At 36.7% G+C, this 18,310-nt stretch overlaps 1 protein-coding gene across 4 annotated transcripts in view; it reads right to left on the reverse strand.

Moving 5' to 3' along the window:
- TBL1X (transducin beta like 1 X-linked) overlaps nt 1-18,310 on the reverse strand; it is a 381,972-nt gene that overhangs the window by 87,536 nt on the left and 276,126 nt on the right. For 3 of the 4 annotated variants that reach the window (XM_072614421.1, XM_072614422.1, XM_072614423.1), the window contains one exon: nt 15,914-16,021. In XM_072614421.1, the coding sequence (XP_072470522.1) occupies nt 15,914-15,971 (58 nt within the window). In that variant the 5' untranslated portion in view covers nt 15,972-16,021. Of the gene's footprint in view, nt 1-14,250; nt 14,365-15,913; nt 16,022-18,310 lie in introns of those variants that run through there. The other variant, XM_072614424.1, reaches the window with a different exon arrangement.

Below are 18,310 nucleotides of genomic sequence, written 5' to 3' on the forward strand. Positions count from 1 at the left end.
TTCTAGGCTCTGTCCTCTAGATGGTCTCTGAGGCTGCCTTGTAGAGTGTGCTCCATGGATTCTCCCTTTCCATGGTGACTCACTTACAAAACAATGCCAAATATTGCAAGTGTCAGAGAGGACACTGTCCGTGGTAGGGTCCCCACCAACCACATCTCATATTATGAAGTCCACCACTGGTTTATACATAGTCCCAGTAATGTTTTCTCCCCTTCTGCCTCAAAATTTCATCTCTTAAGTCTGTGCTCTCCCATTCACCCAGGTGACAGTTGCCCCTGGAGTTCCAGCTTCCCTTCTCTCCAAGCAGGACAAGGATATTTTTTTTAAGCACTGAATCCTCCATGCTACTGCCAAGTGCAAGATCCCCAAATCCCTTCCTAAGAGCCTTCATCAGTGGAACCCTTTCTCACAACCAAAGCAAGGCCTCTTTCCTTTACTCCCCCTTTCGGTCCTTCCCTCCTCCTCCTCCTCCCCCACTCTCCTGTAGGCTTTTCACTTTCTGAGACCACAGGTGTCACGTTCTCCTCATCACTAACCTTCAATTTGAACCGGGCACATTACACATACTTCTCTATTCCGCTGCTCCCCTCCCTCTCTTTTCATGTACCCTCCCATGTTGTAATGTAGTCCAACAACACTCCATTCCCGACTGGTTCTCACACAGAGAAGGTGTTGCCAGGATCTGTCCATCTCTTCACTGTTACCCCCATCAGACTTCATTCTTCACTCCCTTCTCCTTGTGTCCATTTAGAAAAAAATTTTTTAATCGTCTCTCTGTTATTACTCTGCTGCAATTTTTTCTGCTGCAATTATTCATTTCTGAACTTTTGTTGTTTGAGGTGTTCAAAAAACAAATAATCTCTACATTTTTAGCTTTCTTGCAAAGAATGTTTCAAAAATCTCTGTATCTGTATCTCTGAACGTCCCTTTTTTTATGATTAAGCCCAGATTAACAGGGTAAATCATCCTGGGCTGCACCCTGAGCTCCACTGCTCTTTGGAACACATTCACTCCTATCTCTTCTTGTGGGTGCAGAATAGACTCATTATTCGAATTTTGTTTCCTTTATATTTGAAGTTCTTTCTCCCCATGGGTTGCCGAACTTATTGTTTCTGAAGTGAACTGTTAAATTTAACTATGATATGTATGTCTGCAATCTTTTCTTTTTTCTTCCTCTGGAAGTGATCTGTGAATTCTTTCAACCGATATTTCATTTTCTACATTCTGAAGTCTGGGCAGTTCTTTTCTATCATTTCCTTCATTCTATTGTTAAGGTTTTTTTTGTCCTGTCATGTTTCTTGAGACCTATGATCCTTAGGTTGTCTCTATGCATCCCGTCTTTGAGATAAGTATGCTTGGCTTGCATAGTGAGCATTATTTCATTTTAACATTACTGGGTTTTTCTGTTCTCTTCTTCTAGATCATCTTTCATTTCTGTGTATTTGCATTCCCAATACATTACTCTTTATTTTGTTTTTTTAGTGAAGCCTGCCATTGCAGATTTGAGTTTTTCTATTCTGCTCATTATTTTTATTGTGCAGACCATAAACTCTGCTCTTATGATTCTCATTTCTCTTTTCAACCACTCAGGAACAACGTGTTGTGGTTCCACATTTTCCTCCTATTCCCTCAGGTCTTCCGTCTCATAAAGTTTTGGATCATTTTCCTTTGTTTTGTAGTATTTATTCATAGATGCCTGAACTCACTTACTAGACCTAAAGGTCATATTTCCATCTGTTGTTAATATTTTCCCTGTTGGTTTATCTGCTTATGTTTAAAGTCTGAGTTTTCTTCTTCCTGAGATCTTTGGTAATTTTAATTTTTTTTTCCTCTTGACTTTCTCCTACTTATTTTCTGACTCTGTCCCCTCTCTGATGGTGAGATCCTTGGGGAAGATGGATCTCAAAGCCTCTCAGCTTCCTCCCATGCCAGGCAAATCACTACTCTCTAGCCCCTGCTTTTGCTCCTGCCGGGCTGTAGTCATTCTGGTTCTTCTGTCAAGACCGAGCGCAGCCTGGAGACAGGATCTCCACCACACTAGAAAGAGACATGGGGTACAGAGATGGGATTAGTTGTAAGCTTGTGCCTGGTACTTGAGTCTGCTAGTGCGACCTTGCTGCTGGGAACATGGGAAGCTGATGGAGAGATGCTGAGTGATCTCAGGGTCAGCGAGTGGACATTCATAGGTTTTGGTTTTGTTTCCTTGTTTGTTTGAAACTTTCCTTTGACTTCCAAGAGTACTAGACCGTGGAGACAGGTAAAACTGTTTTATCTTTAGTCTATTATTCCTGTATTAGAAAGGGCTGGGAGTCAGGGAAAATCTCTAGTTTTCCATCCTGCTGTTCATGTCTCAACTCTGTTCTGCCAGTCACTTAGATCAAGGAACGCTAATTATCAATGATGAACAAGTCAGGTGCTCAATACGTGAGCCTAATTGAGGTGCTCAATTCCCAAGGTTATGCCACAAATCTGTTCTAACTTTTTCCACCTACTTATTTTACAAGATTCTGTATACAAAACCCTAAAATATATGTTCACTGATTCACTTCTCATCTAATATGGTTGATATTTGACCTCATTAAACAGAAGAACACTAATAACTAAACTCAAGGCCACAATGTGTTTAATGACCTGAAAAATATAATTAAAATGTCTATTACGCTTTTGTGTTATTGACCACACTTTTCTTCACACCCATACAATGTATCCAGAAATGATAGCTGTTATGCAAATGTTTTGCATGATTTCACATGCATAATTGATATCACATTGCTTGCCTTCTCAATGGGTGTAGCAAGAGTAAAAGAGAATCTGAAACTCAATTATTTTAAATGTTAAAAATAAATTTTAAAAATTTTAAAGAAAGAAAGAATTAAAAAAAATAATAGCTGTCTAAAATTATGGTTTCTACCTAATTCTTAAAAAAGACCAAATGCTTCATTTTATGGATGACATTCAAGTCAAAGATTCAACAATACATTTTTTTCAGCCTTAGCAGAAGTCCTTAAATGTCATGAAGTAGAAGTATTGATAAAAATAATTTTTTTCTTCTTTCCACAAAAAAGCCTACTTTAAAACTATGGAATAAAAATTTTCAAAATGTGAAGTAAAATACATGTGGCTATCTCACAACATTGCCATTTAAAAAGAAAACCATTTTTTTCACTTCATTAATAGCAAAACTAATTATGTGGCCACTTAAAGCAATAGATTTGTCACCTTATAGTTTGAATTGATGTAATACTTCACATTTTTCAACATGCTTTCTTTCTAACAACAGCAATAACCATGATGGGAAAAGTATCTCCAGTATTTTCATTCTTATTTTACAGATGAGGAAACAGATGAGGAAGAATTAAGGTCACAGTGAGCATGCAAGCGAGGAGTTAAACTCATATCTCTTATTATCCAAGTCTTTTTTCTATTTTTCCTAAATAATACCTGCCCTACTGATGCTTAACAAATACAAACTGACTTACAATCATATGAAACTTAGCTAAAACCAGAAAAAAATCAGGACCAGCACAGATAATTTGAGCTGCTGGCAAGCATGAATTTTTATAGAAATGAACAAAAAAAAAAGATGTCAATCTTCACAGTTCACTATAACTATTTAAACTAATGGTAGCAACTGCCATCTGATCCAGCACTACTCGGAAACTAGCCAGTTTCGCAGACATTAGAAATCTGGGAAAAATGAAAGGTACTTGTAGAATTTTTTTTTAGGTGCAATGATAGATCTAAACTCTACACAACAGGCTGGATTATTGTTTTCCAAAAGTTTTATATGGCATATTCCAAAGCACAGAGTTTGGTCCTAACTAATTAAATGGTTTGGCAGCATCTGATGCACGCCTCATAAAGATTAGGGATGCTTGGAAAATAGAGTCTCTAACAGTGTAGACCATTATACTACTGGGTTAATACCCTGACCTCTCCTACTATGGATCATATGAGGCTGTTAAGAATGGCTAACAACTCTGCTCCAATCCACCCTCCATTCAACTACTCAAGTGATTTTCCTAAAGTGCAGATCCAACCATGTCTCATCTACCCCCAACCCCCACTTCATAAATTTAGGTGGCTCCCTACTGCCTCCAGGATCAAATACAAACGCTTTCTTTGGCATTCAAAGCCCTTCGTAACCCAGCCCCCTCCTACCTCTTCAGTCTTCTTAGACTTTACTCTCTAACATGTGCTCTTTCAGTCCTGTGACATGGACCTCCTGACTGTTCCATGAAAAAGACACTCCCCATCTCTTGGCTCTGGGCATTTCCTCTGGCTGTCTCCCAAGCCTGAAATTCTCTCTTCCATTCCTTAAAGTACCAACTAAAATCCTTCTTTTCCTGGAAGCCTTCCCCAATCCCTCTCAATTCTAGTACATTCTCTTTGTAATTATTTCCTATTTATCCTATATATAGATTGCTTTGTAAGCATCTCTTTGCAAGCTGCTGTAACAGCAAGGACCTCGACATATACAGGAGGGCCTGTTGTACAGGTTCTTAGATCTCCTTTTCTAAAAGGAAAGCAACTTTTGAGGGCTCAGCAATCTACTGTAATCAAGCACATATATCATGTACTTAGTTCAAGGGGAAAAGTCAACACCTGAACTTTGGGAAAAATACAAACAGAGAAAGATCAACAGACAGGGCTTCCAACTGTCTGATCATTATATATATACATAGTTACCAGACAGAGAAGCATCAACATCTGGGGGGTTCCTTAGCGTCCTCCCAGAGTCTCATCTGGCACACAAACCTTCTTCCAAAAACTAAACCCCCAAACAAAACCTCACCTCAGAATACACACACACACACACACACACGTGTATATATACACATATGTATATACACATATATGTTATATATAAACATAAATATATGTATATATAACATATAATATACACACACATATATATGCATACATATTCATATACAACATACACACATACATATATTTATACACACACACTTTCCAGAGCCAGAGGGCATCACAACCCTTGAGAACCAGTGCCTCATTAGAAATTAACAAAAGGTTTGGGCCTTCCAACAATAATAACAAAAATCTCCACTAATCAAGCTTCCCTTAATAAGCAGGTCCATTAATGGGTGGGGAAGATCTTCAACTCTCATTAGCACTACCACTGCCCCCCTTATTAGCCTATATAAGTTCCTTGAGGGCAAGGACTTTTTGCCTTTTTTGGTATCACCATTGCTTTGCTCAGTGCTGGACACACAGTAGTTGTTTAATAGACGATTAATGGCTACAAACAAGTTGTTCAAATTTTCAAGGTATTTTTTCAGAAAAACAAATCAAAAAGTAACACAGAACCCTAATCTTGTCAGAACTCTTTACTGTTTGTATTCAAATTGCAGCATGCCTATCCATGACTACCTGGCTAGGAAGTTGGCTGGTCAGAAAAGAAGCCTTCCTTTATCATAATGACAGGAAAAACAGAATAAAAGTGGCTACTGCATTGGAAATTTCTTCTCTCTCCTGTCATGTTAAAAAAGCCCTGCTGTTCAAGGTTCCTTTTGAGAGAGATAGAACCTCAAAGAAATTCACAAGCAAAGGCTTCCAAACTTCCCACAGAATTTTCAAAGTATGGGGATTTGATACTGTTGTATCCTCATTAACGATGGTAACAAATAATATATAATATAATGACTTTTTTTTGAGAGGGGTCCAGATCTGGGATTTCATCAATGAAGGAAGCTCAAGGGTGAGCACTGAATTTTATTGAAGAGGAAACTCAGAAAGTCAATTTAGAGTTTTAGAACCTTGCCTCAGGCATGGACAGGTTGAGTGATTTGCCCACAAGCTGACCACTCAGTTAGTTTGTATCAAGGGCAGGAATGGAAACCAGGTCTTCTTGATTACAAGGGCAACCTTCTAACCAGTCAAAATCACTCTCACATGAACTGTATTTAGCATTTAAATGCATGTTGTAATTATACCGAGTAGACAGTTATTAAGTACATAGATAAGCCCATATGCTACTAATAATAACTGTCAACAAGATAGAATTATTCCAGGATAAAAGTGTTCACATTTGAAAGTCACCGTTGCTACTGGCTGTGAATGACCCAGGGATAATGATGTTAACAGTGGACCCCCTGACAGGATAAATCACTCTATTACCTAAAGAAGGGGACAAACCATCTACATTCTGAAATCGAGTATTTCATGAACTACGTATCAATGTCTTCAAGTCAAATTCCTCTTTAAATCTATATAGGCATGTGAGTATGAGATTATCCTTTTAGGTAAATTATAATTACTACTGAGGCAATAACTTCAAAAAGACTGTTGTCTTTATAATTTAAAAACAACAACCCAGAAGCAGAATAATAGCCTTGAAAAATGAAATACAGTCATCGTTGTCTGAGTAGTAAAATATTGGCACGTGGTAATAATATGTGACTGAAAATGCATCAATTTCTCATTTAGCTTATTGTTGATCATGACCATAAAATAATATTTGTGAAATACCTGCTTACTATGCTCAGGAAACAAGAGGAAATAATTCACTATACTCCAAATTTGTATTGAATATTTTGAAAGCAGGGCTGTAATATAGTCAAGTTGAACTAGTTACTAATCCAAGTGCCAAAAACTTAGGGTTCTCTTTATCTGAAGTAATGCATGGAAGGTCATACATCTTGGCTCAATACCCTGCTGACTTACTCAATGAAAATTTGGCAGGCCTACAGCAGCTTTCTATTTTTTTCAGTGAAGGTTGGACCCAAAGCAGTGCTCGAGGCAGGAAATTTATGTAAATGGGTATGCTCTCTGGCTAAGTGTATCTCCGCCAGATTCGCCCTAGCTATAGTACGTGACCCTAGACTACAGACTTCCTGAAGGCTAATTTTAAGCTATAAGAGAACGCCTTAAAAATCAATCAACATCTAGCAAATACAAACTGGAATTAATTTTTTTTTTTTGGCCCACTGTTTAAAATGCCTTCACTCAGAAGGAAAAACAACTCTGTAGCCCTAAACAAATGTGTAAAGCCACATTCAGTTTCTTAAGTCCATTGACTATTGGGCTAGAGACAGAAGAAAGGATGTATGTAACATGGTCAAGACATCCATGTCTAAAGTAGTTTATTCATTCCTATGACACTGAGTCATGTTATAATCACCATCACCATCTTTAACAAGTATTTACTAGGTCCCTACTTTGTGTGTATAAGAATCAACACGGTGTTGGCCAATGTGTTGGCCTTCAAGTTATTAAGAAAACCTGAGTCTAAGTCCTGCCTCTAAAAATATTATCTGTTACTTTGGGCAAGTTGTTAAGTAAACTTGGGCAAGTTACTTAACCCTGTTTGCTTCAGATTTATCATCTGTAAAACAGGTTAGAGAAGAAAATGGCAAACGACTCCAGTATCTTTGCCAAGAAAACCCCAAATGGGGTCACGAAGAGCCAAGACACGACTGAAAAGGATGGAATAAGCTGTAGAGCATGTATCAACCTTCACAAATAGTGGGAGTATCCTGTATGAAGTCTGGTCATAAAACAAAACTATGTGTTAAACACCATACAAGGCACTTAGGAATGCAAAAAACCCAGCAATCCTTTTCCTCAAGTATTTTATTATCAATGTCAACATCCACAGATGGAGATAATGGCCAAATGATTTCTCTTCTAGTACTTCTGGGATTCTTTTTAGAATGAACCGTGACCCAGGTAAAAGAGTGACTTCATCCCACCCTTTTTAGCAGAAGGCTGCCACCAAGTTTGCAACTTCTAAATGTGACTGGCTAGTATGAAAAATCACCAAAACCATCCAGCTGGCTCACCAGTGCCCTGGAGATGATCTGCTTGTAATTTCTGTTACTGTTTTTAAAAATCATCTTCCACGGCTGCTGTTATCATTTTTGTCCATGCCCTCGCCTCTGGTTCGTATTTCTTTTTTTTCTTTTCTTTGCTTCTTGAATTCTGCTCAGTCCTTTTTTTCTCTTGAGGCATCTGTTCCCACTTCTTCTGACTTTCCACAGGAATAAACAGCACAGCCCCAGCCTGGTGCCAATCTTCTCCTTGAAAATTCATTTGATGAGTGTCTTTAGCTACTAGCAGCACCCCCACTTTTCCTTTGTGCATCTGATTGACCCTTTCAAGCTTCTCTTCAGCTACATTTAATTACAATTTGTGATTTGTGATCACACTAGATTATCCATGCAGCTTTTCTAGCCTGTGTAAAATTATCACTTGATTTGTGCTTTTTTAAAAAAAAGGGAAGCGATTTCTCTATAACGTGAATTCTGGAGGAGGTGTGGAATTAAAGCTGTAAAGGAAACATAGTCACTATGCTTACAGTTAATTACTTGATAAATCACACCAACACTTGGTGAGTTTTTCTTCTTTCTATAAAGAGACAGAGAGAGAATGAGAGCAGAGACAGAGAGAAAAAGATAGACCTCATTGACACTTGACTGGCTACAATTAGGAACAAGAAAACAGGCCACAAAAAAATCCATTATACTTTTGGAGGAGCTCTCTCATCATAATAAACTGTGTGTAAGATGGTACTATGACCCTCTTGAGAAAAGGAGAAACACAAAGCATTATATATTTATAAAGGGCTCCCCTGTCTGTCTCTTCCTGGTATTGTGAAATGATCTTGAGAGAGTGTGGGAAATGCAAAATTACTATGAACCAAGCTTCCTAGGAATCGCAAAAGAGATAGCCAAAGAGCACTCTGTTAACCTCAGGAAGACAAGAGGAGGCAGAGCTTTATATATTAAAACCAGACTGCCATAACTAATTAAAAAATAAATTCAAATTCTGTTGGTGCTACACCTGGTAATTATGTTAACTAGGTTTTACAGCTCCCTCTCTCCCAGTAAGACATGGTTTCCAAACTATTTTTATTCTTTACACAGGCATAAAGAGGATATAAAAATATGCAATCAAATCAATAAATATGTACTGAATACCTATCCTGCATAAGATACAGTAATGAATAACCATCGCTAACAACCAACCATAACAAAACCGTCCTTCTCTGGAGGAGGATGAAAGATAAGACTTTTTAAATCATGGAAAACCATTAAAGATTTAAGAATCATCTGGGTAATGTCCTGCCTTAGAGACATAGGGATGGGATAAATAACTTCCTGAAATCCTTTCTAGTTCTTTGATAAAAACAAAACAAAAAAAGAACCCAGCAAAACCTGAAACAAAATAGGAGTGATGGTTTTCTGTCTTGCCAATATGTGTCTGGGGAAAATATTTCACTTCGCAGGTGTCATGTTGTGATTAGAGATTCTCAATGAAAGATTTGCTCTCTAAGATCCCTTCTAGACTTTATGGTGGGTGGGGTGTGTGTGTGTGTGTGTGTGTGTGTGTGTGTGTGTGTGTGTCTCTGTGTGTGTGTGTGTGTGTGTGTGTGTCTCTCTGTGTGTGTGTGTGTGTGTGTGTGTGTGTGTGTGTCTGTGTTCTCTGGTCCTTCTTCCTTTCCACTCCTATTTCTCTCTCCCTTTTTGTCCCCTCCCGCAAAGTCTCATTTTTCTTCCTTCCCTTTCCCCTCTGCATGCTTCTCTTGCTATTTTTCTCATTCCCTTTCTTTTCTGATCCTCACCAAACTCCAGTCTATAACCTTTCTTTGGGTCCTCCTGAGAAGAGTAATATTCACATAGACCACTCACTCACTATGTGCCAACCACTGTGTTAAGGACTTTACAATGATTATCTCTTTAGATCCTTACAACATGCCAAAGATGTCCATGTTATTATCATCCCCATTTTACAGATGAAGAAATTGCAAACAAAAGTTAAGTGACTTGCCTAGGAGCACACAGCTAGTGAAGTGTGATTTGAACTAAGGTCTTCTGGACTCAAGTCCAGGGCTCAATCTCTTGTCCCACCTAAGCTACCTTTTAAGACACTAAGTTTCAGAAAATCACACATCTACTAAGCAGAAAGGACTTTTGAGCTTTTACTTCTTAATTTAGTGTAGTTTCTGCTATAAAAGCATGTTTTGACTGTTTTAAAGACTAATGAAATGCCAAACCACACCTTTTTCCTACTTGCACCAAACAAGATTACATATTTCTATTTTTTGTATGATACACAATTTTATTGGTTACTCATTTTCCCCCATAAACAAAAAGATGTTGTTCATCTTGTCTTTCATATTTTCATGCAAAATGACAGACTATAAAAGGATGAACGAAAAAGCACTTACTGAGCACTTACTAGGAGCCAAGTACTGTGTTAAGTAAACCCTGATAATGCAAAAGTGAAATTAGCCCTTCCCTCAAGTTGCTTATCTAAGAAGAAATGGAGTAGTGGAGATGGAGATGACCTGGATTCAGATTCTGCCTCTCCCATTTATCACTTCTGTGTGAAGTTAGAGAGGCCACAATCTCTCCACTCTTCAGTTTTCTCATCAAAATGAAAGGGTTGGGCTAAATGACCTTCAAAGTCCCATTCAGCTTTAAACCTATAATCCTATGACATAATCTGTGTTATGTAAACTTACTTTCATCCTTTCATAAATACCTTTTGAATGAATGAATCCATGATCTCATCAAAGTGACTAAAAATCTGAAAAATTGATTACTTTATAACAATTTTTTCGGAATTTTCTTGCTTTGTTTCTTGTGTATTGTAAGAGTATGTGTGGAGTTTCTTTTCCCATGAATTAGAAAGAGGTCCTCAGGTTTTCCTAGCTTCATGAATTTTTTACAATGAGATACTAAAAATGGAAATTTTGAGATATTACCTCATTAAAAAAACAAAAAAGTTAAAACTTGTTTTAACATATAATTGGAAGAAAAATAAAATATTATTAATTAAGATCTATTAAAATCATTTAATAAAAGTAACATGTCATATTAATACAGTGAAATGTAAGAGGCAGTGTGGTCTAGTTGACAAGACATCTGGCCTCAGAATCAAGTAGCTCCATGTTCAAATTCTACCTCTTCCACTTACTGGGGTGACCCAGAGCAAGTCACTTAGTCTCTTAGACCCCCAGGAAATTCTCTAAGATTATAAACTGCAGGGCCACTTGCATTTCCTCACTTTTTAACTCCTTGTACCAAGAAAATTACAGCTTTAGTGAAAAAACGAAAATAGTATTACATAAAAATTGAAGGGAAAGATGTTAAAAATGGAAAGAAAAGAAACAATATTTTTTCATTTTTTAAAATTAGTCTTGCAAATTATTGACTGGGTCAAATGTTCATCAACTTTAGATTTCACCTTTGAAGATAATCAAAAGGACATCTAAATGTATATATACATACACAAATACATATGTGGGTACATATATCATATACAGAAGTGTAATATACATTATATTTATTATACACACACATATAGGATATGCATGTATGTATATACATATTATATTCACAAATATTTATTATTATTATTGCTGTTACCAAATGTAACTCACACACATAGCTAACTTCATACAATGCTTTCTCAATTCAATCAATCGGATATTTATTAAGCACCCATTGTATACAATACACCATGCTAGTTCTTAGATTTACAAAGACAAAATATGGACTGGTTCCTTAAGAAGCTTATATTCTATTCTAGATATACATTATGTACAAAGGACACGAACATAAAGTACACACAAGTTGTTCAATCATTTTTCAATTGCGTCTGACTCTTCGTGACCCCACCTGCTTTTATCTTGGCAAAGGTACTGGAGTGGTTTGCCATATCCTTCTTCAACTCATTTTACAGATGAGGAAACTGAAGCAAATAGGGTTAAGTGGCTTGCCCAAAGGTACTCAGGAAGTAAGTCTCTGAGGGCAGATTTGAACTCAGGTACTCAACTCCATGCCTCGCACTCTATCCACAGCACCACCAAGCTGACTCTAATTAACAGCTATTCAAGAAGAAGAACATACCAACTGCATAGTTCATTAAAGAAGTTTTCCTCAGATTTAAATGTTACATACTAGGCTAAATGTCAGAAACAGAGTAAGTCAGACTATATGTAAATGCTTCCTCTAAAGAGGAGAAAATAAAATTGGAAAAACCAAATCTATTTAATCCAATCAATGACCATGTAATTATTAATTGCCTATTAATATGCCCACATAAAAATAAAAGTGAAACTTTAGCCCCTGCCCTCAAGCAGTTTATATTCATGCAGGAGAGAAAACATAAGAAAAATACAAGTGTGTGCACACACAATCACATGTGGAAAAAAAAAGCAGCAAGTATAAGCAAGAAACGTTTCCTGCCTTTATTTTCTTTCTAATTTTACTTGTCTATAAGGGCAGGCTTCAAAGAAAACACTGCTGTATAGGATTGGTTAAGAACTCATAACTAAGCAGCTACAACAACAATGTGTACTTATCTCCACAGAATGGCTACTGAGAAACAAACAAAAACTCCAAGTTTTGCTGACATACAAAAGTCATAAAACCATAGCTTACCATAGATTGATTTAAACATCTCTATTTAAAAATAAAGGTATATTCAATCTGCATAAGCTCAGTTTTTCTAACTTTTTTTACATCATACAAATGTGAAATGTGGTTTCTTTTCCTTCCTTTCTTCCTTTCTTCCTTTCTTTCTTTTTTGCAGTGGCTTTATTTATTCCAAACCATAAAATAAGGAGAGTCCTCAAAACTTTCATGTTCATTAGTAACTACACTGGCAACTTATGCTTTCAGGTACACAGTACAACTGCAGTGGGAAGTTTTCCCTATTATGGAGATAAAAGCAACCAAAGCTGAAGAAATTTGAATTCCTCTAAGTCACACACGATGAAAGTTGTCATTTAAACCTAGCTCTCTTGAACCCAAGTTCAATATGATTAACAATGTGGCCAAATGGTTTAGTGGAAAAAGTGATTAATTTGAACTTCTTTATCAGAAGGTCTGTTTCCTCATCTGTAAAATGAGGAAATTAGACTGGAAAAAACTCCAGGTTTTTCCCCAGCTTTATCAATATTATAACACATCTCTTAAAAAATTTAAGATTTTTTGAAAATCTTATTTTCAGATGGTAAATATTATGTTCTAAAATTTGCTAATAAACCAAAACGTTGTAATGATCTATTAAAATTATCTTAAAAATCCATTTACTTTCCTTATTTTTAAAAAATTAACAATAGAATGTCCTTAATTGTCTGAATTCTCACTCAATGTATAGAAGTCAAGGATGGATGGACTAAACCACTCAAATTTGGAAATTAAAGCACTGATTGGAAACATTCAGATTTTCTTGTTTTAAACAGGTTTCATTTTTACAGAGCTTCAGAAGTGAGGGCAGTTCCTTGGTAAAAACACAAACTTTAAAAAGGAAAATAGCTGACAACACTCCTCAGGCAGCTCAGAAAAGCAAAGGCTTCTTTAAAACAGATGTGCTGGCACCACAAAACCTGTCACACCCAATTACTGAACAAATTTCTAAAACCTGATTGCAAGCAAATTTGTCTAATAATTACTGAGGGTTCTCCAGCAAATTTTAATTAAAATATTAAAGATTCAAAATTTCCTCAAATACATTTTGAAAAGTATAGCGCGAGGACAATAGTTTCTCAAAGGAAATGGCACTAGTGGTTTAAATCAATTTGGTAATCTATTGCTAAAATAAAAATTTCCAGTGCAAATAAGACTTTTAATTAGGACAAAAATTATGCACTTGTTACTTTTTAAATTTTATTTTTAATTTATGGAAAAAGACAACCATTTCTATAACACAATACAATAAAAAATGATTGTACATGAAACTATAAGTCTACCATGCACAACTTCCTATTTCTTCAAAATATACAACAAAATTATCATGGAAATTTTTTCTTCCCTCCCCTCCACTTTCCCAGAGATGCTTGTTACTTTCAATAAATGCTTGTTGAATGAAGTGAATATTATGGCTGAATTTAAGACTAACCTATCACACAACCTACCCACATACATGAGTACCTACATAAAAGAAAGTTCCTCTTTTTAATAAGAAACCAGCCCCAAAATTCAATGTGGCCTTCAATGTTAGTATTGGAATGCATGTAGTGTTTAGATTAGAAGGCCTCTCTTGATAAATATGAATTCAATACACGGTTTCTTTTTTTTTAAATTACTTACAAATCAGAAAAAATCAGTATGTTACTTCTAAACACTAATTTCACATTTATGAGCTATACTCAGTAGCTATCTTTAAAAGCACTGCAAACATGGTAAACAAATGTAAACAAATACAAAAGGAAAAAAACAGTCAACTCTTCCAAAACTTCCAAAACACAGGAAAAAGAATTCCTTGTTTACTCACAGAAGTATGCTGCTGTACCTTACTGCTGAGGTATAATATAGCAGCCAAGCCCTCTCTTCATTCTCTAGATCCAGAGAATTTATTGTTCTTTGTCCAATGAAAACGGAAAAAAAACAACTAAACCTCTTTCACTCTCTGTCCCCCATCAGATGTATCACAAATGCCAAGGGCAAGAACAGTTCCGCTCTTTCACCTATGACATTTTGTACTGTGATAAATGTGATTTTTACATCTAGGGGCTGAACACTTTCACGAAGGGAATATATGCCTCAGACACTAGACTCTGGTAAAGTCACTTAACCCCAAATGCCTCACCAAAAAAATGATTAAAAAATGATTAGTAGTCTCTAACTACTGGAAAATGATTGAAGTTCAAAAGGAACTAATACTTTACATACAGATCTCTATCTATGTGTGTATAAATATGCACACATGTATCCATACACACACACAAACCTGCAGTGAATATACCTTTGGCCTCGAAAATTTCATTATAAGACAATGTATTTATTATTTTCTTATGAAATATGATTTTCTTAGCACAGGATCTCGTGTAAAGTAAGCAGTTAAATGCTGAATCTTTTAAAAAAACTGGACTGAATTCTAATTTGAAAATACACATATTAATAGAGAAAATACTGTGACATATCAGAATTTTGGAGCCAGAAGGGAGTTCAGACTCTCTTAGTTCAATCTTTTACCTTTACAGGTGAGAACCACATATGTAATAGGTCACATAGGCAATGTCACGGTCAGAATTAAAATCTGAGGATTCTGACTTTCTAGTCCAATACTTTTTCTACCATACCGCACCAATCTGCTCAGTGATCAGTGGCAGAAAGAGGTTTGTCTTTGCCTATAAGCAAATTACACAGTCTATTTACTTTCCATTATATATGATATCTTGTTGAGGAAAACCAAAAGTATAGTTAGGGAAAAAAGATAATTAGATCACACTACCAAAAGCCCTGACTTCTGGGAGAAGCAGGGGAGGGATCACCGACTGGATGATACTAACAAGTGACGTTTATACAGTACTTTAGATTTTGTAAAGTGCTTTACAGAACTGACGCTCACCGGATCTCCAGAAGAACACCGTAAGGTAGGTCCTGCCGGGGAGTTACTGCTATCCCCATTTTACAGATCAGGAAACTGACACTCAGAGAGATCCAGTGGTTTGCCCAGAATCACATGATTAGTGTCAGAAATGGAATTCAAATCTAAGTATTCCTGATTCCAATTCCACTATCTGCTATGGTATAAAAGTCTCCCTAGTAGTACAATGAGGAAATTAATGGAAAATGAGACAGGTTTCTCCCTCTCTCTCCAGATCGGTACTAAAAATTACTTTAAGAGATTAATAAACATCGAATCAATTCATAAATTTCTTCACCATCATCCCATTTTTTAACAAAGCACATACTTTATTCAGGATGCTTTCTATTTGTATTTTTTGTTTTCATCAAAGACAGCCCCAAATGTGTTGGCATGGGGGGGTCCATACCCCTTGTCATGATCTGGGTTCTACACCCAGGGACAGTCATGGAAAAGGGATACCTTTTATTTTTTCCTTTGCTTTAGTCTAGTATCACTTATAACAGAACACTCTGTACACATCTGACTTCACAAATGCTGCTTACTGACTGAAAGATGAATAATTTACCTGACTCCTGGAGATAACGATATACCAAAAAATTCACTTCGTCGCTGGTTATGCTCATCTTAGCCCCACCTCAAAATGATGAGGTTTGTAAGAAGTGTGATCCACCCTCTGTTAAAAAAAAGGAGAAAAAAAGAACAGCAATTGGTACACTACCTCCTCTGATTGTTTTTACTTTAAGAATTATGGAAGAAAATGAGAGACATGAGAATGTACACACATTAAAATTATTAGTGTCTGACATGAAAGTGCCTACTTAGTTCATAACTCCCATTCTGCGATGTTACTTGTATATGACCACATTGAGGTTACGTATCACTAACAAGAAAAGTCTGTATTTTAAAAGTACAGAACCCAGTAAGAAGTAAACCCACCACACACACACACACACACACACAAAATTTATAAGCAATGAAATTTGAAAACAAACTAATAAAAATTATGTTTTTGCTGGGCTTTCTAGATTGATATACTCCGAAATGGCCATTAAAATAGTACTTTCAAATGTCTGCATACAGATGGTGTAGTGTTAGGCAAGAAATACTTTTCTGGCTGGTATTTTTATTACACAGGATTAATGATAACATGGAGATATATTACTGTCCCTCCCCTCCTTCTAGAACACATGCTAAAACTGAGAAAACATTTTCCTAAGGGCATACACAATGACACCATCTCAATCAATGCTAAATGACACCAAAGGCCACCTAGTCCAATTTGTTCACATGGGAAAAATTAATTTCCTCTAAGCATAACAGGCAAATGGCCCTCCAAGTCTCCATTTGAAGTTCTCCAGCAAAAGGAAACCTTCTCAAGCAGTTTATTCTACTTTAAGGCAGTTCTAATTATCAGAAATTTTTTCCCTCATATAGAATCTAAGTCAATCTCTCAGCAACTTCCACCCATTTATCCTAGGTCTGCCCCCTAGGACTCAGACAAACAAGTGTAATCCTTCTTCCACATGACAGAGCTTCAAATGCTTAAAGAAACCTATCCTTATCCTGCTAAGTCTTCTCTTCTCCAGAATAAATATTCTTAATTCCTTCAACATGAGCCTCATGTGTGGAAGGAGCATGAGACCCTTCAGCATTCTGTTTACCCTCCTCTTATACATTACAGCTTTATCAAGCCCCTCTTAAACTGGAGAGCCCCAAACTGAACACAACACTCCAAATGTGAATGGTCTGAGCAAAGCAGAGCAGGAATATCACCTTCCTAGTCTTGGATGATGCCTCTCCTAATGCACTTCAAGTTTACAGCAACTTTTAGGCTGCCACATTATGGTGCTGAATTCTGTTGAGTTCATTATAGCAAGCTCACAAATGCTTGTCTACCCACGTCTCCTCCATCTTGTCATAGACATTTCTGAACTCAAAAGGAAAACTCAACATTTATCTTTACATAATTTCACCTGTTTAAATTCAGTCCAATGTTCTAATCTATTCTAACCCTGTCATCCAATATGTCAGCTATCCATCCTACCTTTGTGTCATCTGAATATTTGATAAACATGTGATCTGTGCCTTTATCCAAGTCACTGATCAAAGTATCAAACAGCATAGGACCAAGTACAGATATCTGAGCAATATTCTACAGTTTTCCTTCCAAGGAAACATCAAACTCTTCTGGTTTCATCCTCCAACTAGCTCTGAAGAGACCTAACTTTACCTTTTGTCTAACCTATATCCTTTGGTCCTATCCATAGGAGTATCATGAGAAAGTCAAATGCTTAACCAAAATCTAGGATAACTATAAGTATGACATTCCCTAGTATCAGTCTAGTACCTAGTTTAAGAAGGGAAATAAAATCAGTCCCTAATCCTTATTAGTCTAGTAATCAATTGTAAAGTTAATGTAAGGTTAATGGAGGGTGAGGGAAAGAGTTACAGATGTTCCCTACCCATTAATAGGTCTCAGGCACCTTTTGCTAATTTCTGAAGCACAGAGGCATGAGGGTCATGCCCTCCAGCCCTGAAAGAGTATATCTATGTCTTTATCTATAGCTATATGTGTGTATGTATGCATATGTATGTGTGTGTACATACACACACACACACGCACACGCACACACACACTCTGAGGTGAGGTTTTGCTTTGAGGCTTATTTTTCAGAAGAAGGTTCCTGTGCCAGATCAGACTCTGGGCAGCCGTTTTAAGAAGCCCCTTGGCTTTGAAAACCCAGATGTTGGTGCTTCTCTCTCTGGTAATGATGCATGTATTGTCTATGGTCAGACAGTTGGAAGCCCTGTCTGTTGGCTTTTCTGTAATTTCTGTTTGTATTTTCTCTGAAGTTCAGGGTGCTGACTTTTTCCCCTGAACTAACTGAATATTAGTAGTACTTGTGATTGTTGATCCCTCAAAAGTTGATTTCCTTTGAGAAAAGCATATCTAAGAACCTGC

Source organism: Notamacropus eugenii, chromosome 5 (genome assembly GCF_028372415.1).
Source record: "Notamacropus eugenii isolate mMacEug1 chromosome 5, mMacEug1.pri_v2, whole genome shotgun sequence".
NCBI classification, from domain to species: domain Eukaryota; kingdom Metazoa; phylum Chordata; class Mammalia; order Diprotodontia; family Macropodidae; genus Notamacropus; species Notamacropus eugenii.